Raw genomic sequence first — 27,192 nt, forward strand, 5'->3', positions numbered from 1 at the left:
GATCAAAATACAATACACAGTTTACAATACAGAAACAAGTACCAAGTGCTCCTTAAGTAATTTTTTTTTAATGGCCCATCAGAAACATTTTGCTTGGGGACATCACAATTAGAACATATCATTGGTATTAACTACAGCTTGGTTTTACATCTGAAAAGCTACACAAATAGATGTGTTTTACACTCATTTTAGTTCATAGAAACAAGTACCTCATCTTTGCCGTAATATAAATACATATATGCTGCAGCAAGCGGTTACTCGCCTATTTACCAGGTGCTCACCGAGGACAGCAAAACACATTCTCACAGATGGAACCCAGTGCAGAGAACTTTTCAGCACCTTCCTAGAAGCTTTTAGAAGGCCACACCATACACACGCCTTCCTGCAGGACCAATCTATTAGAAAGCCAACCAAATAAAACTCCTAGTGCAGGTAGGAGAGTATGTCCTCAGGAACTTCCACCTCCTCTTTTTTTTCTCTCTTCCCTTGCCCCTTCTACCCAACCTTTTCCCTTCCCTCCTCCTTCCTTAGTCTATTATCCATTTTTTCAAATGTAATAATAGTTTACTTGGTGTCACAACACCACTTTTTATATTTATCACAAGTTGAAATTCATTAGCACTGAGGTTATTTTCATTATTCACTTTCACGTCCTTTACCAAGGTACAACTCCATCTGTATGAGTACCATCATGTATATTCACTCAATATGGCAGTAATATATCACATCGTGTCTCCATAGCCACTCATGTTTATTTTATACCTTACTAGTTTTGGTTCACAATTTTTTTTACATCCACTCATTCCATCCATTCTTATACCTTTATTTTGAATCACTTCCACCTCAATCCAATAAATCCGGCGATGCTAGTTTTACTGAATGCATTACATCACTGGTGACATAAACCGGTTCTACTCTTATAATATGGATATCCAACATATGCGGGTTTGTTTTTGGCGTGATTTTGTTTAACACGATCTTCACCGGCAATTTATTGCAGAAGTTTCCACATTGGCATTGTGCATGATTTAGCCACACATTATATATATATATATTTTTTTTTTAGAAGTTGAGTTTGTATGACTTACATTTAAATATTTTTTTTTGTTCTAGCTCAGTAGAATTGCATTTTACATTGCAACATAGTACTTTTGGTAAACTGCATGATTACCTAGGAAAGCAGTATCTCCAGGTGCCAGCACTCTCACTATCATTTAATTCACCATCACCGGTGTGATTTATCTGTTATCTGCACAATTTTGGTTTTTTCATACTGTTTTATGTTCACAGCGCTCTTTTTACATACCCTAGCAACATCCCTCGTTGATTAGTTGGTGTAACAGTTTACATTTTCGTCATATATTTACCAGAATAGCCACCATTTTGTGTCTCCTTTATCATCTATTGGTGTCACGTCTTTAGTGGCCTGCAGCGCACTACAAGGTCTATCAGCACTTTAACCTCCTGGTTCCCTTCCCCCTTCTTGTGTTCTGATATCTCTAATGGAATTAGTTATTAAAAGAAATTATTTTTGGTACAAGGGATTTTTCAGCAATTGCAGGGGGTAGCCATGTGAGCTACCCTAGTACTTTCTGTGGCTACACTGTATCAGCTGCGTTTTGAACGTGTGAAGTTATATCAAGCTAATGAATTTAGGCCAGTGACTTTTTGGAAACAATTTTTGGATGATATATTTTACTTGTGGCAAAACATTTGGATCAATTTGGCATTTGGATTAATTCCTTGGATCCGCATTTCCAGTTTACTTTGAAATATAGTACAACTCAAATTGAATGTCTGCATGTTTTAATTTGTAAAAATTACAACAGAATACATACTACATTATATCATAAGCCAGTAGAGAGAAACAGCTTTCTACAATTTTCAAGTTTTCATCCAAGAAAATTGAAGAAAAGTTTGCATACAAGTCAATTTTTACGCCTCCGCCGTATTTGCATTTCCAGGGCCAACATTGGGGGGGGGGGGGACAGGGCAGTTGCCCTGGACCCCACATCTTCAAGGGGCCCCCATGGTCCACCATCTCTTCCCCCTTCTTGCCACCACAATCTGAGGTCTCCCTCCCTTCCTTGACTACCTTACATCCTGTTCTTGTAGACAGGAGATTGTATCCACGGCAGTGATTCCAATATGCTACCTGTGATAGCCCTGTCGCTCACTGTTCCTCTGCTGCGTTCCACCCACTTCTGATGCAACTGCCTGTTTGGAACACAGTGGCAGCAGAGAAAATCGTGCCGGGGCAGTCACAGGCAGCGTATTGGAATCGCTGCTGTGACGACGATCCCGTCAACAAAACCAGGATGTAATGTAGTCAGGGAAGGGAGGGAGACCTCAGATCAGTGTGGCAAAAAGGGGGAAGATAAGAGGGACCGCGGGGGGGATGGGGCATCTGGAGCTATTTTACAGTAGACTAGGGAGGGATGTGGAGGAATAAATGATGGGCCTGCGAACAGGGGAGGAGGAGAGAGAGATGGCAATGGGGTGGAGGGAAGGAAGAGAGAGGGAAAGATATTGGACTCAAAAGTGGTGGGGAGGTGGAAGAGATGCTAGATGGGAGGGCAGTTGGGAAGAAAGACAAAGATGTTAGACCTAGTGAAGGAGAGGCAGGTGCTGAACAATGGAAGGGGAGGATGTTAGGAAAGATGCTGGCTTATGCTGGAAAGGGTGGGAGGGGAACAGCAGCAGGAAAGAGAGAGGGAGCAATGTTGGTCCATGGAGGGGAGAGAGAGGAAGAGAGATGATTGACCATGGGGGGAGGGGGGAGGAGGGTAGAGAGATGGGACAGGAATATGATAGGGGCATGGAGAAAAAGGGACAGGGAGATGTTAGGTCATGGTGGGGGGGGGGGGGAAGGGAGAGGAAATATTGGGCTCCAACAGTGGAGGGAGGGATGGAGGGGGAGGGGAAATAGTGGAAATTGCGGAACCATATGGGATGGGCTAACAAGGGATGACAAGATAATTAGTGAGAGGAGGATAGCGAATACCAAAGTAGAAATAAGGGAACAGTAGGCGGCACCCTGATATAATAGCCTGGAAAAAACAGCCTTGTGACAAAATAGCCCATAGCCCTTCACAAAAATAAGTATAGTAAAAACTGTCTCCCTCAATCTGAGGATCCAGCATCTCTTCTCCCCATCTATCCCCACCTCCCAACATAGTCCAACATTTCTCCCTCTTCCTCCTGCCTACCCTCCACAGTCTAGCATCTCTCCTGCCCTTCCCCCGGCAATCCTCCAACATTGCCGTGGTCCACCAGCATCATCAATAAGCTGCTTCAGCTGGCCCTGGAAGCAGTCTATTGTGTCCTGCCTAGGTGGACATACGAAGCTGCATCAGATGAGGTGGAACACAACATAGGGAACACTTCTGGGGCAAAGGAAACATGTCAGCTCAAAGCAGCAGGACTCAGAAAGACACACAACAACAGGTAAAATACTCAAGGGTGGGCTCTTGTCAGGGGCCAAATTGTGGGTAGGCCTTTTTGTCAGGGGCTGATTTCTCAGGGACAATTTTGTGTTTGGGGCCCAAACACAAAATAGACCTGACAAAAAGCCAGGAAAGATACTAGACTGTGGAGGGTAGGCAAGAGGAAGAGGGAGACATGTTGGACTATGTTGGGAGCTGGGGACAGAGGGGGAGAAGAGATGCTGGACATTCAGAGGGGGGAGACAAGGGCTATTTTGTCCAGGCTATTATATTAGGGTGCCGGGAAGGATCAATATGTCAGAGACAGGTGTAGCGAAGGAATAGAACAAGACAGGAGATAGAAGAAAGCACACAGACACAAGTCACTTGAAAAAGAATTAGCAGAAGACAGAGAAACGGACCAACATGACAGAAAAATAATATGTCCAGACAATAAAGGTAGAAAAAAGTGTTTTATTTTCAATTTATTAACTGGAATATGTTAACTTTGGGATTTGTGTATCACAAATGGCACTGTATTGTATTCACAGGCATAGCCTGATGGTTCATTGAGGGGGAAACAAGGCTGTACTAGTGGGTGGGCACGTCTTGGTATCGTGCTCCGGCCCGAGGCACTGGAGGCACCAAGCATGAGTGTCGGTCTGCGAGATATGCCGGCCGCACCGACCACACTTCTTAAATCGACTCGGGACCTTCGAGGACATCGACGGAAAAATCGCGTCGGCGAAGTCAAAGTCATCGATGGTGGCGGTAAAAAGCACACCCGAAAAGAAATCGACCACGCGGCCACAAGGCCGCAACGAGGCGCCCCCCGCTAGACGTTTACGAGGGGGAGGAAAGTTTTTTTTTTTTTTTTTTTTTTTTAAAGAAAACAGAATAAAAGGAAAACAAACGAAGAAACAAACGAAGAAGAAAAAATTTGCGGCTAAGGCGCGATCCGGTTTCCGGGGCTGACAGAGAGAGGCGAACACGGCTCTCTCTCCAGCGCGGAAAAAAGAAAAGACTGAGTGGGAACGGTCGCACACGGGCGGGAAGACGGCCGCGCATGCGCGGTGGGCGTGCCCTGCGTGCGGGACCGCCCGCGAAGTTTTGTTCCGGTTGGTGGGGGCTGCCGTGGACGTCAACCCCGGTCGTGAGAACAAGCAGCCTGCTTGTCCTCGGAGAAACCCAAGTTTGATTTGTCCTTGCCTTTCTCAGGGCACAGATCGTAAATGTCTGCCCAGCACTGTTCTTGAACTTTCCATATCTATTCAATTATGATCAGGGTATAAAGACCGTAGAAGTCTGCCCAGCACCACTTTTGCTTCCCAATTACTGGCATTGCCACCCAATCTCCGCTAAGATTCCATAGATCCATTACTTCTAAACCGGATTCCTTTGTGTTTATCTCACACGAGTTTGAATTCCATTACCGTTTTCATCTCCACCACCTCCCACAGGAGGGCATTCCACGTTATCTACCACCCTTTCCGTGAAAAAATACTTCCCAACATTATTCCTGAGTCTGCCCCCCTTCAATCTCAATTCATGTCCTCTAGTTCTACCACCTTCCTGTCTCCAGAAAACATTTGTTTGCAGATTAATACCTTTCAAATATTTGAACATCTATCATGTCACCCTGTTTCTCCTTTCCTCTAAGGTATACATAAGGTCGGCAAGTCTCTCCTCGTACGGTTTGCAACGCAAATCCCATGTCATTTTTGTAGCTTTTCTTTGCACCGCTTTCAGTCTTTTTACATCTTTAGCAAGATATGGCCTCCAAACTGAACACAATTCTCCAAGTTGGGCATCACCAACGGCTTCTAGAGGGGCATCAACACCTCCTTTTTGCTGGTTATACCCCTCTCTATGCAACCTAGCATCCTTCTGGCCAGGGCCATCGCCTTGTCACATTGTTTCTTCACCTTCATAACCTCCGACACCAACACCCCAAGGTCTCTCTCCCCTGAGTCGAGCTTACTAATCTCTCCCCTCCTATTCGGTATCTCTTTTGGGTTTCTGCACCCCAAGTGCATCACTCTGTACTTCTTGAAAGGCTGTATCAACAGCTTATTTAAGAGCTTGGTTTGTAAATACAGAATTGCTTCTGATGGAAAAATCATCATCACACACTGACATGTGTATTATTTTCAGATATGGCAAATCTTTTCATATTTTCAGGACACACTGGCATGTTTTGTGACTATATCCATGCATGGAAAAATTTCCCATTATTTTATTTATTTGTTACATTTGTGTCCCACATTTTCCCACCTATTTGCAGGCTCAATGTGGCTTACATAGTACCGGAAAGGCGTTTGCCGTTTCTGGTGTGAACAAATACAATGTGATGTTGTGATAAGATGTAATTTAAATGGCAACGTCACAGTAATAGTCGTAAGGTGGGAGAGTAGCGTTGTGTTCATACATGCTTCGGTTTTCTTGTGTAGCCAAGGTCAGTTCTTTAGGTTGGATCGGGAGGGTATGCTTTTTTTTGAACAGGGTGGTTTTTAGTATTTTCCAGAAGTTTAGATGGTCGGTCGCTTTTAAGGCTTTTGGTAGTGTGTTCCACAATTGTGTGCTTATATAGGAGAAGCTGGTTGCACAGGTAGATTTATATTTAAGACCTTTACAGCTTGGGTAGTGTAGGTTTAGATATGATAGTGTTGAATCAGAGGTGTTTCTGGTCATGTACCCAGGCGCTTCGCCATAGAGAATTTTGTGGACCATGGTGCAGATTTTAAAGGCAATGTGTTCTTTGATTGGGAGCCAGTGTAGTTAGAATACAAGGGAAGTTGCACAATTGGTGAACTGTTATCCACGCAGAGATATGAAGAAAATTTAGCAGTTTTTCAAACAGGACACCATTCCACATGTGGACGTTGCCAATGGTGTGATTTGGCTCTTATAGGTTCAAAATGGATGGATCATCAAACAAGAAACTGTACAATCGCATTATACTATGGACTGTAGCAGCTCAAACGTGGTTTATATGATAGAGTGCCCATGTCGGCTAGCGTATATAATGCAAAGCAATAGACGTTACGCCTGCGATTAGATGAGTATAAAATCAAGAATTACTACTAACAATATGGAAGCACCTTTGGTTTCCCATTGGATGGAGAAACAACACACTGTGAGAGATTTAAGATGGAGAATGTTGTATCAAGTGCATGAGGAGTGGGAGGGTGGTAATTATGAGAGAATACTCAATTATAAAAAACAGCATTGGATATTTTTGTTACAGTTAGCCCTAGAGGGTTGAATGCTGAGATTGATGGACAGAATCCGCCGACGATTTAAATACCTAAAAAACGCCAGCGCCATCTTTATGAAGTATCGCTTCTTAAATTATCACGGTTTCAAACCACATAACTATTCAAAAGGGCATATTATATATATATATATATATATTATTTTTTTATTTTTTAAACAGCAGAAGAATAGGGATTTAATATTTTGGATTTTTTTTTTTTTAGGGGATATGTCCTTGAAACAGCTTTATATGAAACATGTGCCATGTTGGACTGCTTGCCCCTGAACCGAAAAAAGCTAAGTCTATGTAAAGCTTTATTTGATGACTTCATTAAGAGAATACAAGTTTGCTTGAATTAATTAAAAACAAGATAACTAGCAAGACTGATGACTAATTGAGTGCTTGGATTAATGAAGCTAAAACCCTAAGCTTTGAGTTGCACCACTGAGGTCTGCATAAATTTTGTAATAGATGTTAATGATGGAACAATGTTTTGAACTCTAGTATATGAATTCTATGATACAACATCATTGCTAGAGTTGGGAAATTTCATTTTGCCATAACTGTTGGGGTAGTACTTATCAATAGCATTCATATAGTCTAAAGGACTTCAGAACACCAAAGTCTTATACCAAGTCCACTTCTCAACAACTGAATATTGAAACCTTCATTGGATTTGGAGGAGGAAAAGACTTCAGAATTACCATCGCCTAACTTATCAGCAAACGGTTATTGCCATCATAAGTCAAAAACCCTCCACCTCCCTTTATTAAACTGATATTGTACTTTTTTTTTATAATAGTAACATTTTATTAATATGGATGATAGTATCATCTTTTATGTTCAATAATTACAATAGGAGGTTGATTTTATTTATCAAGAGAACTTATATTGTATATCTCCATTGGCCAAACACTATAAGAAAAAAGCAGGGTTCATTCATTTTCATTGTTATGGTTTTTATGTATATTTTTTATTGCACATTTACATTTGTATTGTTCTATACTATAAAACTATGATTCCCTATTTAAAAATATCTTACTTGTTATATAATTTTTAAATTTAATTTTCTTTTTAATGTTCTTAAAGACTTGATTTTATGTAGTCTATGTGGTTTGCAAGTTTATGCATTCTTATATCCAGATATTGCATTCTTGCTATGATTACATCACAGGTTTCTATTGGTTATATTTTTATATTATTCATACATTTTATACATTTCTCATTTGTATAATTTTAATATGCATGTTATGTATCTGGCTTTCTAGTCATGGAAATGTTTTTAATACAGACTCCTGAGGAAGACCTTTTGAGCCAAAACACGGCCTGTATTGCTTGTTCCTTGAAGACTTGAATTCAAGGGACATTAGTGCACCATTGACTTGTTGTCCATTCTGTTGTATGCATCTCTCAATGTCTTGTAGGGAGAAGGAATTTGGAATGGAAATCCCTCTGTCAAACTTGGCCAAACTGTTCACCACAAAAGAAACTCCTGAAATGCAGGCATGACATTGATGACACTTGCCAGATTCCCAGTGCCTTGTGACCATTGGGAAGCTACAGTCAACTGTGACTGTCTCAATGGAGACATGCCAGGGGTGTCATATTGACAGCTGAGGACTACCTACCAATCTCAACATATGCTGAGCCAAGACCTGTTGACTCTGTTGGACCTGAAGCACAATGCACATCAGGGCATCTGCACTTTGGAAGGCCTGAAACGTGCCTAGCAGGGCTTCTATGAATTCTAATCTTTGGATGGGGAGTAAATGGGACTTTGGGTAGATGATAACAAACCCTAGTTGCTCCACCATCCATATAGTGCTGGGCATAGATAATTGAACTCCTTCCTTTGATGTGCTCTTTGATGTGTTTCCCAATCATGCAGATTGGGAAACACATGGACTCCCCAGTCTCCGAAGTGATGCTGTGACTACTGCTAGACTCTTTTAAAAACTCAAGGGGCCAACAAGGCCAAAAGGCAGAATACTATACTGGTAGTATTTCTCCATTTGGAATCTTAGATGCTTCTTGTGGCTGGAACGTCTCTAAATGTGGGTGTAGGTATTTATTGAGTCCAGGGAGCATAGCTGAAATTTCTCCTGAATCATGAGGATTAAGGTGCCTACGGAAAACATCCTAAACTTTTCTTTGGCCATATACATGTTCATGATACTTAAGTCTAGAACGGGACAGAATCCTCCTTTCTTCTTGGGGACCAGAAGTACTTGAGAATAAATTCACTTCCTTTTTTCCTGTGGTGGAACGGGCTCAATCAAATTGGCTTATAGAAGCAATTCCTGATGCTGAGAGGGGAAAGGGAAATGGGACTTGATATACCGCCTTTCTGAGGTTTTTGCAACTACATTCAAAGTGGTTTACATATATTCAGGTACTTATTTTATACCAGGGGCAATGGAGGGTTAAGTGACTTGCCCGGAGTCACAAGGAGCTGCAGGATCAAAGTCCACTGCACTAACCACTAGGCTACTCCTTCACTCCAGCTTAACTTTGATGCTATGAAGGCAATTTGGAAGGAGTCATTGCCAATGACAAGTGTAACCTGCGCAGAGTCAAGCATGTCCAACATTTCTGCCCTGGGCCCATCCTTCACGTCCAACTTAAATGGGATGGTCTAAGCAAGGAACGGGCAGCAATGCTTCTTGAGAGACGCAACTCAGTTGGGTTTTCAAGATTACTGTAATGAATATGCATGAGTAATTTTGCATACATTGCTTCTTTTATATACAAATAGATCCCATGCATACTCATTACAGTAATCTTGAAAACCGAACAAGGTTGTGGCCCTCGAGGACCTAGAAAATCCAACCCCTGGTCTAAGCCAGCTCTCTAACAAAAGGGGTAAGGACAATCCCTCAGGGGGAGGTTTTCTCCTTTCACGAGAAGGGGAGTGATCTGAAGGAAGGTCCAAAGATACCTTCTTAGAGAGCCTGGGGCTCATTTTCAGAATGAGTGGGAGTGGAGGAGTAGCCAAATAGTTAGTGCCAGTGAGCTGAGATCCTGGGGAACTGGGTTCAATTCCCACTGCAGCTTCTTATGACCCTGGGAAAGTCACTTAAACCTTCCATTGTTCCAGGTACAAAAACACACCTTAGATTGTGAGCTCACTAGGGACACAGAAAGTACTGCATACGTCTAGTAGCGCTATAAAAATGATTAGTAGAGTAGTAGAATCCCAGGAGCAGTAAGTATCAAACTGAGGGTAATAGTTTGTCCAAGTCTGCACATGCCTTGGATGACTGGATAACACTGGGGAACAATACAGGATCTAAACCTTGAGAGGATCCAGCGATGATTCCAACCATCTGTGAGAATCTGCTGTCCTGTTTGTCCTCGGAGAAACAAGCTGTCCTGTTTGTCCTCGGAGAATCAAGCTATCAGTTCTCAGGTATGAAAGTAGTAGGCATGGCTGTATAAGCTGGCTTGTATGAGGACAGTGTGTGATAGGGACTCTGGAGAAGATTCATTAAAGTGTGTTAACATATATGAAACATATGATAGGAAGTTGCAAGTTATGTATCACACTATAATGAAACTAGGCTCAGTGTCTAGTACTATTAATAGAACTATTGAAACAAAGGTTCTCAACCCTGGTACTGCAGGCACCCCAGCAAGTCAGTTTTTCAGGATATCCACAATGAATATTCATGAGAGATTTGGATGCAATAGAGGAAAGCATGCAAATCTCTCATGGGTATTTATTGTGGATATCCTAAAAACCTGACTCAGACAGATGTAGCAAGAGTGAGAGTCAGAGCCGTATGCTGAAAGAAGCACAATGCAGTTTCCTAACCTATACATTAAAAACGTTTTTGTACCTAGGTTCTTTAGCCAAAATATATGCAAATAATTTGAAAGCAAAAAATGTGCACAAACATGGAAGAGAGTATGCCAATCACCACAGAAACGTGAATGCACAGGTAAGCGTGAGGAGCAGAATCAATATTTGTACACAGAAGAGCAGAATCAATATTTTGTGCACAGAGTTGCACTGGCACATTATGTGTGAAAAAAATATATATGCATGTCTGGAATGCTATTCTGCACATGTGATATGGAATTTATTTCTGCAGTTGAGCCCTTTACTCTTCATTTGCAGCCATGGTACCTTACCTCTAACCCTGTTTTTGGCAATGCTATCACCTCATCTACTCATCTGTTTTCTTTTTCTGACCCATCCCCTTCAAAGCAACAAGTTGAGGGTCCTTTATGCTCACACAAAAGAGAAAAAACAGACGAGAAATCTTGCTGGCGGCAAAGAACGAACTAGATTTCTACCCCTCCTAAGATCATGTATTAAAGCCCTGGCACTAGAAAACCATGCACACAACCTTTACGTCTTTGTGCATTTTTTTGCATCTGGGTATAACAGCTAATAACCTTCATTACCATTGGATTTAAATGAGCACTACAAAGTCTCTGTACGAGTCCAGCTGCATAATTTTCTTCTAAATGAAAGTATTTTCCACACATGGCAGCCATAATAGCAGAGAAAACTGTGCATAGAACCCATGCTAAGCTCTGGCTAAGCCTCCTGCACTTTATTACACTGGCTTCAGAAAATGAAATTTTAGAAAAAAACAACTCTAATTTGTTTTTAGTCATCACTTGTGGGCATCCTCTCACGGTATTTTCTGGACATTAAAAATGAAAGCCAGTATTACAAAAATAGATGTGCAAATACTCATAAAGGGTTTTTATTTGTGTATTTATTTATTGCATTTATATCTCACATTTCCCCACCTATTTATTAATGAGCACCAAGGAAACAAAGATAATAATGGCAAAAAAAGACCATCCAGCTTATCTGGTCTGCCCATCCATACCAACTACAAAGTCACTTAACCCTCCACTGCCTCAGGTACAGCCAGCCCCCATCCATCAGGGACAAGAAAATCTGTCCCGGAACAGAATGAGCTAAAATATAGTGGAGGAGTGGCCTAGTGGTTAGGGTGGTGGACTTTGGTCCTGGGGAACTGAGTTCAATTCCCAGCACAGGCAGCTCCTTGTGACTCTGGGCAAGTCACTTAACCCTCCATTGCCTGCCACATTGAGCCTGCCATGAGTGGGAAAGCGTGGGGTACAAATGTAAAAAAAAAAAAAAATAAATCCATACAGTGATTAACTACTCACCACTGTCCAGTAGTACCAGGGTCATGAAGGTTTATTTTTTACTCCGAATAAGGCTGTTTCTTTGAAATGCTACTAAGTCTATAGTTAAAGAGTAAAATGCTAGATTTAACTCCTGGACTTCCAATAAGCAGTATATGTCAATGCTGCAGAAAAGAGAAAAAATAGTCTGTGGGGAACTTTCCACCTACCACTTCAGTCTGTAGCTTTGTATGACGCTCTCGGTCTTCAACAAATTTTCGCATCTCTTTGTTACGCTGCTGTTCGGCCTCTTTTGCTTGAGTTATGAGTACCATTTTTTCCTCCAACCATTTTTTTCTGTCAGTACTATATTTTTCTTCAAGTTCCTATGAATTTAATCAACACATTAAAAATCAGAAATAAACAAAGCATGCACATTTTAAAATGAGGTGCAAGATAACTAAAATACTGAACCCAAGTTTAAAGAGAAACAATTTGGTATATTTATAACCAAACTCTAGCACCACTGCAATAGTGAACCATATCCTTTCAAAAACAAAACTGTAAGCCAGAATGGATTCCAAGAACCAGACCGTCAGAGGAGACCTGGCTGCCTGAGCAGAAACCAGAAGCCAGACTAGGTCCACATACCAGGGCTGGTATGGCCAATCTGGAGCCACCAAGACTGCTAAGGGGTGCCTCACAATTCTGTGGAGAAATCAACTGATTGAGAGGATAAAGAGATAAGGAATACAGGGGCTCCAGCTAGGCCAAGGCTGGACCGACGCATTAATCCCCATCATTCCTTCCCTCCTCCTTTGACTGAAGGTGGCAGGGCAATTGGCATTCTAAAGCAACATTGTGAGTTTGAGTTTTCCCCACTGAGCCAAGAGTTAGAACACTGCAAGATCCAAATCCTATTCTCTTATGTCCAGTACATATCACCTTTCAAATTTTGAAGTTCCTGTATCATAGCTTGAGAAAAATAAACAGACGAAAATAAACTTGTGCAAAATGCCAAAATCTCACATTGCATTAAGGCCACAAACCATCTTTAATGCCTGCTATTCTTAAGGAAAAATTAGTTCTTACCTGATCATTTTCTTTCCATTAGTCCCAAGAGATCAATCCAGAGACTTGTGTATTCTGCCCATCTAACGGCAGGTGCTCTGCCATAAGGACCCTGTGTAGTAGCCTTCCCCTTCAGTTTTCATGATAATGCAGTAAGGCAAACCAGATGAGAGAAAGTGTCCTGTCTCTAACAAGAACCACTATGAAACAACCTGGAATCTGAAAGAAGCCAACAAGTGTGCGGGCATGCAACTGGACAAGGGTGTGAACACAATAGAGCCCACACTAGCAACAAGAGGTCGTCTACTCTTCTGAATTTTTTTTTTGGTCCATCAGCATCTGTGAACAACCAAAAACAGACAGATTTGGGGGGGGGGGGGGGGGGGGGGGGGGGACCTCTGTATTGATCTCTTGGGACTAAAGAAAAGAAAATGATCAAGGAAGAACTAAATTTTCCTTCCATTACATCCCAGAGATCAACCCAGAGACTTGCAGGACCTAAAAAAAAAAAAGCAGTCCTCAAAGAGGGCGGGAAACAGCAATACCTGCTGCCAGAACTGAAGCACTGAAGGCTGCATCTCCCCTGGCCAAGACATCCAAATAGTAATGTCTCAAACATATATGGTGAAGACCAAGTCGCCAATCTGCAGAGCTCATCAATCGTAATGGCCTGTGATTCTGCAAATGAAGTAGCCTATGCCCTGGTGGAATGCGCTTTTGAGGACCAAAGGAAGCGATCTCCCTGCCAAAAGATAAACTGAGGAAATGGGCTCCTTAAGCCACTTACCAATGGCTTCTTTACAAGCTTCCTCCCCCTTCTTGCAACCAGCAAAAGGACAAAGTTTGAAGTCACTGGTGATCTCCAGGTATTTGATCAAAATCCCATGAACATCCAAACAGTGGACAGCATGACACTTAGCCAGATAGTCCTCCCTGCTAAAAGCAAGAAAAGTAATCAGCTGGTTCAGATGGAAGGTTACCACCACCTTGAGTAACAAAGGCAGCACAGGTCGTATGGACACCCCACATCAGAAGCGGAGAAACGGATCCAAGCACGACAGGACCTGAAACTCCAAGACCCTCGTGACCGAAGTAATGGCCACCAGAAACACCGCCTCCAAGATAAGTTTCTTCACAGTGAGGTTTGTCCAGAGGTTCAAAGGGTGTTTTCTGTAATGCCTGGAGGACCAGGTTGAGACTCCAAGTCGAGCAAACTGCCCGCCAAGGACAGTGCAAACAGTTAACTACTCGTAGAAAATGGACAACGTCCAGATGCGCTGCCAGGGAAGACCCCTGAACACAACCCCATAAATACTCTAGGGCCATCATCTTAACTTTCAGTGGGCTCAAAGAGAGACCCTTTTGAAGCTCCTCCTGCAGAAAGGCAAGACGTGCAACAGAGAGGCCCGAAACAGATGTGTGGAGGAATACCAAAATTTGAAGGTCCTCCAAACCCTAATATATGCCACCGAAGTTGATCTCGTCCTGGCCTGGAGCAGCATAGCGATCACATCCTCCCGATAACCTCAATTGCGACCTTTCAAAAGCCATGCCATAAGAGCAAAAAGGGAGGGATCCTCCATTTAGATTAGATGAGACCCTACACTAAGAGATCCTGCTGAGATGGAAGGCAGACGGGGCTGTCGATCTGCAGCCAATTATGTCTGCATACCATGGCCTCCGGGGCCAATCTGGCACCAAGAGAATCACCAGATTCCAATGACAAGCAATTCGGCTGATCATTAGACATGGAGGAAAGACAGAGGAGCAACTTCAATGACCAAGACTGAAGCAGGACGTCTATGGCCTCAGAACAGAATTCCAATCTGGCACCAAGAGAATCACCAGATCCCAATGACAAGCAATTCGGCTGATCATTAGACATGGAGGAAAGACAGAGGAGCAACTTCAATGACCAAGGCTGAAGCAGGACGTCTATGGCCTCAGAACAGAATTCCAATCTGGCACCAAGAGAATCACCAGATCCCAATGACAAGCAATTCGGCTGATCATTAGACATGGAGGAAAGACAGAGGAGCAACTTCAATGACCAAGGCTGAAGCAGGACGTCTATGGCCTCGGAACAGAATTCTGTCTGCTGAAGAATCTGGGGGAAATGGCATTGTTTCGTGTGGTCATCAAATCCAGGACAAGAATCCCCCATGCAGATGTGATCAGCTGAAACGTCTCTACAGAGAACTCCCATTACCCCGGATACAATAAATTCCTGCTGAGGAAATCTGCCTGCACATTCTGCATGCCTGCTATGAATATTGCCAAGAGTAAGGAAAGGTAGATATCCGCCCACTGACATAGGAGACATGCCTTCTGAGTCAGAGCTAATGCCTTGCAATGACCCCCCCCCCCCCCCCAAAGACATTACCTTGGCCGAGGACCTAAGCAGATCATACACCAAATCCACCAGATAAGCTTCTAAAGGCGACAGGGATTTAACTATCAACGCTTTCTTTACCTAGCATAAGAAAGTACACAATCCACACACCATGACCCGCAAACATTGGATGCCTATTGAATTGCAAATCAGTTATAAAATGTTAATGTTGGTTTTTAAAGTTTTATGTGGTACACTTTTCTCCTGTAACTGTGATCATCATCGAATATAGTAGATGTACCCTCATTTTGTTTAATATAGGAATATAGGAATTCCGTCTTTTATATGAAAGGTCCACAGATGTGAAATGATACTCCAGACAAAATTAAGATCTTTATGGGAATTAAGGGAATTTAAATCTGTGTTAAAGACCCTGTTATTTCAAGAAGTCTATAACATCAATGTGCTATAGTAATGGCTGTTTGTTTTCAGTATTATGTTTTATTGTTTTATGATGTTACTTTAATTATTATGTATGTAAAGTTTTACTCCACTTAGAATTGGCAAGATCGTGTGTAGGAGCAAAAGGCACTATATGCACCACTACATGCCACAATATACATAGTCAATACACCAAACCAAAGACAAAGAACTGGTGGTATGCACTCCATATACCTATAGGAATTCTTCTATATTTTCTATTAATTTTCTGTACTTGTAAAATAACATAAGCCCAAACATCTGAAGATTCAAAAGCATGAATATACTCTAGAATATGTTTGGGAATCCTCAGAAGACACCACTTCCGGCACATTCAATAATGATTGTTTTTTAGCCTAGTGGCATAGCGTCTCCTCATCGGACACTCCCTTAGGTAACTAATAGAAAATATAGAAGAATTCCTATAGGTATATGGAGTGCATACCACCAGTTCTTTGTCTTTGGTTTGGTGTATTGACAAGTTGAATTTACCAAAGATTCCAACATTTAGGAGATTTTGAGTGGTTTCACAATATACATAGTAACATAGTAGATGACGGCAGAGAAAGAACTGTACGGTCCATCCAGTCTGCCCAACAAGATAAACTCATCTGTGCTACTTTATGTGCTTACCTGACCTTGATTTGCATCTGCAATTTTCAGGGCACAGACCCTAGAAGTCTGCCCAGCACTAGTCCCGCCTCCCAACCACCGGCTCTGCCACCCAATCTCCGCTAAGCTTCTAAGGATCCATTCCTGCTGAACAGGATTCCTTTATGTTTATCCCACGCATTTTTGAACGCCATTACCTTTTTCATCGCCACCACCTCCCGCGGGAGGGCATTCCAAATATCCACCACTCTCTTCATGAAAAAATACTTCCTGACATTTTTCTTGAGCCTGCCCCCCTTCAATCTCATTTCATGTCCTCTAGGTCTACCGCCTTCCCATCTACAGAAAAGGTTCGTTTCCAGATTAATACCTTTCAAATATTTGAAAGTCTGTATCATATCACCCGTTTCTCCTTTCCTCCAGGGTATACATGTTCAGATCAGCAAGTCTCTCCTCTTACTATTTGCAACACAAATCCTATACCGTTTTCATAGCTTTTCTTTGCACCGCTTCCAGTCTTGTAATGCAAATCCCATACCATTTTTGTAGCTTTTCTTTGCACCGCTTCAATTCTTTTTACATCCTTATCGAGATACGGCCTCCAAAACTGAACACAATAATCCAGGTGCAGCCTCACCAACGACTTATACAGGGGCATCAACACCTCCTTTCTTCTGCTGGTCACACCTCTCTCTATACAGACTAGCAACCTTCTAGCTACAGCCACAGCCTTGTCACACTGTTTTGTCGCCTTCAGATCCTCAGATACTATCACCCCAAGATCCCTCTCCCTGTCCGTACATATCAGACTCTCACCGTCTAACACATACGTCTCCTGTGGATTTCTACTTCCTAAGTGCATCACTTTGCATTTCTTCGCATTGAATTTTAATTGCCAAAACTTAGTCCATTCTTCTAGCTTATGCAGATCCTTTTTCATGTTTTCCACTCCCTCCCAGGTGTCCACTCTGTTACAAATCTTAGTATCATCCGCAAAAAGGCAAACTTTACCTTCTAACCCTTCGGCAATGTCACTCACAAATACATTGAACAGAATTGGCCCCAGCACATGGCACCTTTCAGCATTACCAACCTGATATTAAAATACAGACTCTGGCTAACTTCATCTTTCACTGCAAAGGCCTATTGCTTCATAGGCCTTAGCTTGCATATAAAAGGACACAGCTAAATGTGGCCAAGGCTACAGAACTGGAACAGTAACCACAGGGTCAGAATAACTCTGCTGCTGGAGGACGAAAAGAATAGTAACCACATCACATCACCACAAAGGAGAATTCACACTGGTGGTTGCAGACGTTGAGCTCCTTTCCATCCAAGAAAAGTACCTTTACTTGACAATGACCTCAGTTAAAAAGCCGTTCAACGTGGTGCCAGTGGGACAGTGTTGTGGCCCCTCAAGCCACAACATCTGAGATGAACCAATCAGGATCTGTGCATGGACAATAGGGCTGGTACATCACCAACCCAGCTACAGCCTGTTTTGTATTCCAACTGAAGTGCAGCCCAGCTCTACCATCTGACTGACCTGAATGAGGAACACACTGCCTCCTGCTGGACGCCTGGCTTCATCAACATTCAGTTTCTATTGCTGCCATGTAATTGCTGCGTATTGCTTTGGGTAGGAGCTAAACTAAAAGACAGACAATCTTAGGGTTCATGTGCGTCTACTCTGATAAGACCTTTGTTGTCTTCATTCTTGCTTTTCATTTTGTTCCTATTATAAATAAAGAAACAATATCTCTTTACAATTCCCTTGGCTGTGCAATTAGTTCTGTTATTATTTGGGCGTTATGAATTCGGGTCTATAGATAAAGGGAGCACAACTACTTCTCAGACTACACTGGTTGGTACCAAAACTTGGCGGTATCATGTTTTTCTACAGTCTAAGTGTCACATTCCCAGTTACACACCAGAAAGAGTGTAACTGTGTACACCTCACAGCCTGGAGGATTCCACCAGTAGATATGAGATAAGATTAAATCTCTTGTTGGATAAGAACTGCACTCCAGTATTAAATACTTAGGGTTTGGGGGGTTAAGCTCACTTATCTTTCTCTATTCAGGCACTTTTTATCGTAGAGAAGGTTTGGAACTCTTCTTGGGCTGCGTTATCTTTGTTTACTATTCACTGAGAATATATTTGGTAAACAACTTTGATTTGGTAGTTTTCCCAGGAAAAGACTCACTGAAGTTAAAAGCTTGTTTCTGAATGGGAAATAGACCAGGAAAGACTACTAAAAATGAAAAAGTACTTTGTTTTTAACCCCAGATATAATAGAGATGGCACTGTTTCATATATCCATAAGTGCAAGTGCCTATTTGCTGTAGAGGATCTGTAAACAATACATTGTGAGTGTTAGAGCTCCTTCCTCTCAGAACAATAAATTGCAGTAGCTAAATTAATACTAACAAGTTGTAACTTAAAGTTAGACGCCACTGAATACAAGCAGAAAAGGAAAGAAAAGAAACACTTCTGTAAGCAGAGTGAAAGCACATTATCACCTGCTGTTAATGAAACTGCTTTCTCATTTCACTACTATAATTACCTTCTTCTGGCATACAGTCAATTCAAAGTAGAAGCATATTAACTTTAAACAAACCAGCATTTAGAATGGTAAAAAATGTGGCACATATTCATTATTTACCCTTAACTACCCCTCTATCACTCTCCAGTTCTCCTCCTTTTTACATACCTATCAACTTCCCGACTCCTCAGTCCTTAGCTCTCCCATTTTCGATCTCACTCCTTCCCCATTCTCTTTTGTCCCCCCCCCCCCCCATTGTCACATTTTTATACTCTGTACTCACTACCCTCCTTGACAACCCCTTATGGCCTCTCCCACATGGTTCTAGCATTTCTCCTTCCACCTTTTGTAGCTCAGCATCTTGCCTCTCTCCTTCTCGCCATTCCCATCCTTAGAGCCCATCTTCTCTCTTTCCACCCCTACTCTTGTAGTCAAATGTCTTCACTCTTTCCCACACTAACAACATCTGTAGCTTATCATCTTCCTGTCCCCTCTTCATTCCCAACTCCAACAATACAGCATCTCTCCTTTCTGGCCAACAATGTAACTTCTCCCTTTTCCTCTCCTTCCCCCAGTCAGCACCCCCTCTTATCCCTTTCTTCTCTTTTCCCTCAATAGTCGGCATCTCCCTACTCTTTCCCACTTCATATCTAGAATCCTGCTGCCTCTTCCCTCCCCGTGTCCCCATTATGCTCTCTCTCCCATCTAGCATTTCTCCTCCTCCCCAGTGGTCCTATATTTTTCCTCTCCCTCCCCATCCCATCCCACTCATTTGGTCCGGCTTTTCTCCCTTTTCCCCCCACCGGTCCAGTTTTTCCTCTTTCTTCCCCCCCCCCCCCCCCCCCCCACTGGTACAGCCTGTCTCCTTCTCTTCCCTATCCACCAATCAATCCACCAACCATTGGTCCAGCTTTTTTTTCCCTCTCCTCACCTCTGTGCAGCTTTTCTCCTCCTACCCCTACCTCACCCTCCATTAACCCAGCTTTCCTCCTTCTTCCATCCCCCCCAACTACCAACCCATGTCCAGCATTTCTCCTTCTCCCTCCAGGCCCAACTCTACGCCTACCCCCATTTCCATTGGTCCAGCATTTCTCTCTCTCCTTCCCTCCCTCCAGCCCCCCCCCCCCCCACCACAAAATTGGTCCAGTTCTTCTTCTCCTTACTTCACCCCACCCATCCAGCATCGGTCCAACTTTTATCCTTATCCCTCCTTCCTCCCACCATCGGTCCTGCATTTCTTCTCCCCCTCCTGTGGTGTGGCTTCACTACCTTTTGCTCCTTCACTAATTCGTGATGGCATCCCTCCCTCCCTCCATACTTTTTAAAGCTGTCTTAGAGGTTGCTGGCAGCGATTCACAACATGCTGTCCGTGCCAACATTGGAGTCTTCTGTCTAACCTTCCTGCCTGCCTATGCAAAAACAGGAAGATGTGCCATACAGAAGACTCCCGATGTCGGCACGAGCAGCACACTGTGAATCACTGCCCTGCTACTGGCAACCTCTAAGACAGCTTTGAAAAGATATGGGGGTGACGTCCGACAGCAGCCCCAGGATCGAAAGATCTTCCTAGCAACAAAGTTTGCTAGCTCTCGCGTGCACATGAGCGAACCGCGCATTCACGACCGTCTTCCCACCCGCAGTGCGAGCGTGCTCCCCAGTCCAGTGAAAAGCAAAAAACAAGGAAAGACAACTCCAAAGGGGAGGTGGGTGGGTTTGTGAGAACAAGCAGCCTGCTGTCCTCGGAGAATACCTGCTACAAGTTAGTAACCTTGCTTTCTCTGAGGACAAGCAGGCTGCTTGTTCTCACGATTGGGGTATCCATAGCCCCCAAGCTCACTCAGAACAACAAACATTGGTCAATTGGGCCTCGCAACGGCGAGGACATAACTGAGATTGACCTAAACAACAACTAAGAGTGCAGCCTGGAACAGAATAAAACTGGGCCTAGGGGGGTGGAGTTGGATTCTAGACTGTCACATTGGGTATCCTGCTGGAAGCAGTAATGAGATGTGAATGTGTGGACTAATGACCACGTCGCAGCCTTGCAAATCTCCTCAATCGTGGCTGACCAAGTGGGCCACTGACTCTGCCATGGCTCGAACATTATGAGCCGTGACATGGCCCTCAAGAGTCAGCCCAGCTTGGGCGTAAGTGAAGGAAATGCAATCTGCTAGCCAATTTGAGATGGTGCGTTTCCCGACAGCCACTCCCCTTCTATTGGGGTCAAAAGAAACAAACAATTGGGCGGACTGTCTGTGTGGGCTTCTCCGCTCCAGATAGAAGGCCAGCAGGGCGAGGAAAGAATGTTGGCAAGACAACTGACTGGTTAAGATGGAACTCCAACACTACCTTTGGCAAGAACTTAGGGTAAGTGTGGAGGACTACTCTGTTATACCTTTGGTATAAGGAGCATGAGCTACCAAGGCTTGAAGCTCACTGACTCTACGAGCTGAAGTGACTGCCACCAAGAAAATGACCTTCCAGGTCAAATACTTCAAATCGCAAGAATTCAGTGGCTCAAAAGGAGGTTTCATCAGCTGGGTGAAAACGACATTGAGATCCCATGACACTGCTGGAGGTCTGACAGGGGGCTTTGACAAAAGCAAACCTCTCATGAAGCGAACAACTAAAGGCTGTCCCGAGATAGGCGTACCCTCTACACGATAATGGAAAGCACTAATTGCACTAAGATGAACTCTTACAGAGTTGGTCTTGAGACAGACAAGTGCAGAAGGTATTCAAGCAGGGTCTGTGTAGGACAAGAACGAAGATCTAGGGCCTGGCTGTCACACCAGACGGCAAACCTCTTCCATTTGAAAGCATAACACCTTTTCGTGGAATCTTTCCTGGAAGCAAGACAGACTCGGGAGACACCCTCAGAAAGACCCAAGGAGGCAAAGTCTACGCTCTCAACATCCAGGCCGTGAGAGCCAGAGACTGGAGGTTGGGATGCAGAAGCACCCCCTCGTTCTGAGCGATGAGGGTTGGAAAACACTCCAATCTCCACGGTTCTTTAGAGGATAACTCCAGAAGAAGAGGGAAACAGATCTGACACGGCCAGAAAGGAGCGATCAGAATCATGGTTCCACGATCCTGCTTGAGTTTCAGCAAAGTCTTCCCTACCAAGAGTATGGGAGGATACGCATACAGGAGACCCTTCCCCCAATGAAGAAGAAAGGCATCTGACGTTAGTCTGCCGTGGGCCTGAAGTCTGGAACAGAGCTGAGTGACCTTGTGGTTGTCCTGAGTGGCAAAAAGATCTACCAAGGCAAAAAGATCTTGCGCACTACTCTCGAGTTGAGAGACCACTCGTGAGGTTGCATTATCCTGCTCAACCTGTTGGCCAGACTGTTGTTTACGCCTGCCAGATACATGGAGAAACATGCTGTGCTGGCGGGCCCAAAGCCACATCCTGACGGCTTCCTGACACAGGGAGCGAGATCCGGTGCCCCCCTGCTTGTTGATGTAATACATGGCAACTTGATTGTCTGTCTGAATTTGGATAATTTGGTTGGACAGCCGATCTCTGAAAGCCTTTAGCGCGTTCCAGACCGCTCGTAACTCCAGGAGGTTGATCTGAAAACCTGTCTCCTGGAGGGACCAACATCCTTGGGTGTGAAGCCCATTGACATGAGCCCCTCACCCCAGGAGAGACGCATCCGTAGTCAGCACTTTTTGCAGCTGAGGAATTTGAAAGAGACGTCCCAAGGTCAAATTGGAGCGAATTGTCCACAAATGCAGGGGTTTGAGAAAAACTGTGGACAACCAGATCACGTCTTCTAGACCCCCCGCGGCTTGGTACCACTGGGAAGCTAGGGTCCACTGAGCAGATCTCATGTGAAGACGGGCCATGGGAGTCACATGAACTGTGGAGGCCATGTGGCCGAGCAATCTCAACATCTGCCGAGTTGTGACCTGCTGAGACGCTCGTACCCAGGAGACAAGGGACAGAAGATGGTCTGTCCTTGCTTCGGGAAGGTAGGCATGAGCAGTCTGGGAGTCTAATAGAGCTCCTATGAATTCTAGTTTTTGCACTGGAAGAAGGTGGGACTTTGGATAATTTATCACAAACCCTAGTAGCTCCAGGAGTTGAATAGTCAGCTGCATGGACTGTAGAGCTCCTGCCTCCGAGGTGTTCTTCACCAGCCAATCATCGAGATAAGGGAACACATGCACTCCCAGTCTGCGCAGAGAGGCCGCCACTACTGCCAGGCATTTCGTGAACACTCTGGGCACAGAGGCGAGACCAAAGGGTAGCACACAGTACTGAAAATGCCATGTTCCCAGACGGAATCGAAGATACTGCCTGTGAGCTTGTAGTATCGGAATCTACTATAATAAAACTCATCCTACAACCACATTTACATTTCACCAACAGAAAGACCCCCCCTCCACAAACCTCCTTGACAGACAAAACCACACACACACAATACAACAGAAACATACCCTCAAAGCCACACACCAATCCAACCCACTTTGCCAGCACAGCACATCCCCCAACCCCCAAGCAAAAAAACAAAACAAAAAAAAACACACATCAACAACCTGCACACACACCGCACCCTCACACACACACAAAATAACTCTGTGACATACATACACACACACAAAAAACCACATGCTAGCGCCCGTTTCATTGGTTTCGGAAACAGGCCTTTTTTACTAGTTATCCTATATAATAAAAAGCACCTCCAACATTCTGAAGCTGACTCTGTGGCACTGTGGCAGTGTAAGGTTCGTAAGTTTGTAGTTCAGCGTTTCATTGGCTCTCACTGTCCCCGCCATCACGTCGAGGAAACGGAATGCTGCATAGTTGCCAAGCAAACAAATGTGACGTCACAGGAATGAAGAACCAATCAGACAGAACGGAACTTGGAGGAGGGAAGTGGAGTGGATTGAATCTCTAACAAACAATCACAGGGAGGTATAAACATCAGTGGAGGCAAGAGCACAGAACGGAAGGGAAGACAAACATTTAATCACTTTATCACACACACATACATCACACACACACACACACACTCAATCACTCTGTGTATCACTCTCTTACAATGTCTGTAAAACACACTGTCACTCTCAGTCTCTCACATGGGCAACTGTATGTTGCATTCTCACGAGTAAGGAGCTCTTTTGATGTGATTGTTAAACCGATTGAAGGGCCTGAACAAGGAAACTTTTACCACATTGTAACACAGTTTACACAAAAAATATTGTATATAAAGAAATCTTACACATGTAAACAACAATTACATTCAGAATACAACCGTGGAAACATTAATGGCAGGAACTCATTACATTGCTAGCGCCCGTTTCATTGCGTTAAGAAACGGGCCTTTTTTACTAGTGTGAGTATAAGCATCCTTTAAGTCCAGAGAGCATAGCCAATCGTTTTTCTGAATCATGGGGAGAAGGGTGCCCAGGAAAAGCATCCTGAACTTTTCTCGGACCAGATATTTGTTCAGGGCCCTTAGGTCTAGGATGGGACGCATCCCCCCGTTTTCTTTTCCACAAGAAGTACTTGGAATAGAATCCCAGCCCTTCCTGCCCCGGTGGCACGGGCTCGACTACACTGGCGCTGAGAAGGGCGGAGAGTTCCTCTGCAAGTACCTGCTTGTGCTGGAAGCTGAAGGACTGAGCTCCTGGAGGACAATTTTGAGGTCTTGAGATCAAATTGAGGGAATATCCTAGCCGGACTATTTGGAGAACCCACCAGTCGGAGGTTACAAGAGGCCACCGTTGGTGAAAAAAACTTTAACCTCCCTCCTACCGGCAGATCATCCGGCTCGGACACTTATCTCGGCTATGCTCGCCTGGAGCCAGTCAAAAGCCCGTCCCTTACTTTTGCTGGGGAGCTGCAGGGGCCTGTGGAGGCGCACGCTGTTGACGAGAATGAGCGCGCTGGGGCTTAGCCTGATCAGGCTGGCGGGCAGGTGGATTGTACCTACGCTTATAATAAGCGTAGGGAGCATTCCTCCTGCCCCCAATAAAAACATCTACCTGTTGAGGTAGATGCTGAAGGCGTCCGGTGGGAGAGCTTGTCGAATGCGGTGTCCCGCTGGTGGAGCTGTTCTACCACCTGTGCGACGCACTCACCAAAAATGTTATACCCCCGGCAAGGAGCATCCGCAATCCGCTGCTGGACTCTATCATCCAGGTCAGAGGCACGCAGCCATGAGACTCTGCGCATCACTATACCTTGAGCAGCGGCCCTGGACGCAACATCAAAAGTGTCATAAACACCCCTGACAGGAATTTGCGACACGCCTTTAGCTGCTCTGACCACCTCCAGAAAAGGTTTGGCTTTTGGTTGATCTATTTTATATTACTAATACTATGTTATATCCTTGTTCTCAAAACATTTATTCAATGTAAATGTATTAATGAAACTCATAAATAAAGGAAAGAAAAAAAAATGAAAAGGTTTGGCCTGCTCCGACGGGAGCTTATCGACCAAGTCCGTCAGCTGCCTCACATTGTTCCGTATGTGGATGCTTGTGTAGAGCTGGTAGGATTGAATCTTGGACACGAGCCTAGCAGAATGGTAGGCCTTCCTCCCAAAAGAGTCCAGAGTCCTAGACTCCCGCCCCGGCGGCGCAATCCCTAGTACTCTTAACTTTCTTGACAGCCAGATCCACAACTCCAGAGTCATGAGGCAACTGGGTCTTCATCAACTCCGGGTCCCCATGGATCCGATACTGGGACTATCTTTTTGGGAATAGTGGGATTACTTAAGGGTTTCGCCAAGTCTGCTTCAGGACATTATGAAGGGGAACAGTGGACTCCTTAGGTGTCGAAGGATAGTCCAGGACCTCGAACATCTTAGCCCTGGGCTCATCATCAGTAACCACTGGGAAGGAAATGGCCGTAGACATTTCCCGGAGAAATGACGAGAAAGAGACTCTCAGGGGGAGACAGCTTTCTCTCTGGCAAAGGAGTGGGATCAGAAGGAAGACCACAAGACTCCTCGTCAGAGAAATATCTGGGGTCTTCCTCTGCCTCCCACGAGGCCTCACCTTCGGTATCGGACACAAGTTCACGAACTTCAGTCCAAAGCCGAGCCCGTCTCGATGCCGAGGAACTAGGTCCCCTATGGTGGTGCCGAGAAGACGACTCCCGCGCCACCGGTGACGAACTCCCACCAGCGACGTCGACATGGAGTCAACCTGGGTGGCAGCGGAAGCCAATGCCGCAAGCGATACCGGTGTCGCCGTCCTCACCATGGGCGGGGAGCCAACTGCCGCATCTCTCGACGGTACCGGCGGCGCAGGCACCGACGGTACCGGAGCAGGTGGTCGCAGCAGCCCTTCCAGGATCTCCGGAAGTATGGCTCTGAGGCGCTCATCCAGAGTGGCTGTCGAGCAAGACAGTGGGGCCGGTACCGGCGACGAAGTCAGAACCTGCCTGGGGCAAGGAGGCGGTACCGGGCTGTCCGGAGCAGAGCGCATCGACACCTCCTGTATGGAGGGTGAACGGTCCTCCCGGCATCGACACTTCATGGGTACCGAATCCCTCAGTGTCCTGGAGCTCTCGGTACCGTGGCGGGAAGGTAACCGATGACAAAGACGTGTTATCCAAACGTCTCCTTGGGGCCGGGTCCGAAGGTGGTCGGTCCCGGGGGCCTGCATCGCAGGAGCCCTCGAGGCAGGTGGAGACCCACTCGATGGCTCACTGCTACCAGTGTGGGATCTCTGGATAGCCATCACCTGCACTCCGTACGTCAATGCACACTCCGACGCTGACATCGATACCGGCAATGACCTTGGTACCGCTGGCTCCGTCGAAGGACCGGACAAGGCTCCGAACAGAATGTTCCACTGAGCCAATCTCGCCGCCTAGGTCCTCTTCTTGAGCTGGAGGCACAAAGTACAGGCGTTAGGGCGATGACCAGCCCCGAGACACTGAAGACACGAAACGTGCCTATCAGTGAGCGAGATCGTCCAGTTGCACCGCGTGCACTTCTTGAAGCCGCTGGCAGGCTTCGAGGACATGGGCAGAAAAATCGCACCGGCAAGGTCAAATGCGATGATGCCGGAAAAAGGCACCAAAAGAAGGAAAAAACCCGTACGGGCGGTGAAAAAAGCCGCTCAAAGAAAGGAAACTTACGGGGAAAAATCTAAAAAGTAAAGAAAAACAAACTTTTTTTTTTCAAAATAACACGGGAGTACTTGGATGAACGAGCCGAAATCAGCAAAAAAACGCGGCGAAGAACGCAGCGCGGGCCTCTCTGGGGCAGAGAACGACCGATACACAGCCGTTCCGAACCGCGGAAAAAGAGACTGGGGAGCACGCTCACGCTACGGGCGGGAAGACAGTCACGTATGCACGGTTCGCGCATGTGCCTAGCAAACTTTGTTGTTAG

The 27,192-nt window shown here is 44.8% G+C and overlaps 1 protein-coding gene across 2 annotated transcripts in view; it reads right to left on the bottom strand.

Annotated features, from left to right (window-relative positions):
• KIF20B (kinesin family member 20B) overlaps nucleotides 1-27,192 on the bottom strand; it is a 274,317-nt gene that overhangs the window by 18,607 nt on the left and 228,518 nt on the right. For both annotated transcript variants that reach the window (XM_030203051.1, XM_030203052.1), the window contains exon 26: nucleotides 12,024-12,179. In XM_030203051.1, the coding sequence (XP_030058911.1) occupies nucleotides 12,024-12,179 (156 nt within the window). The remainder of the gene's footprint in view (nucleotides 1-12,023; nucleotides 12,180-27,192) is intronic.

The sequence above is a fragment of the Microcaecilia unicolor genome, chromosome 5 (assembly GCF_901765095.1).
Source record: "Microcaecilia unicolor chromosome 5, aMicUni1.1, whole genome shotgun sequence".
Lineage (NCBI taxonomy): Eukaryota > Metazoa > Chordata > Amphibia > Gymnophiona > Siphonopidae > Microcaecilia > Microcaecilia unicolor.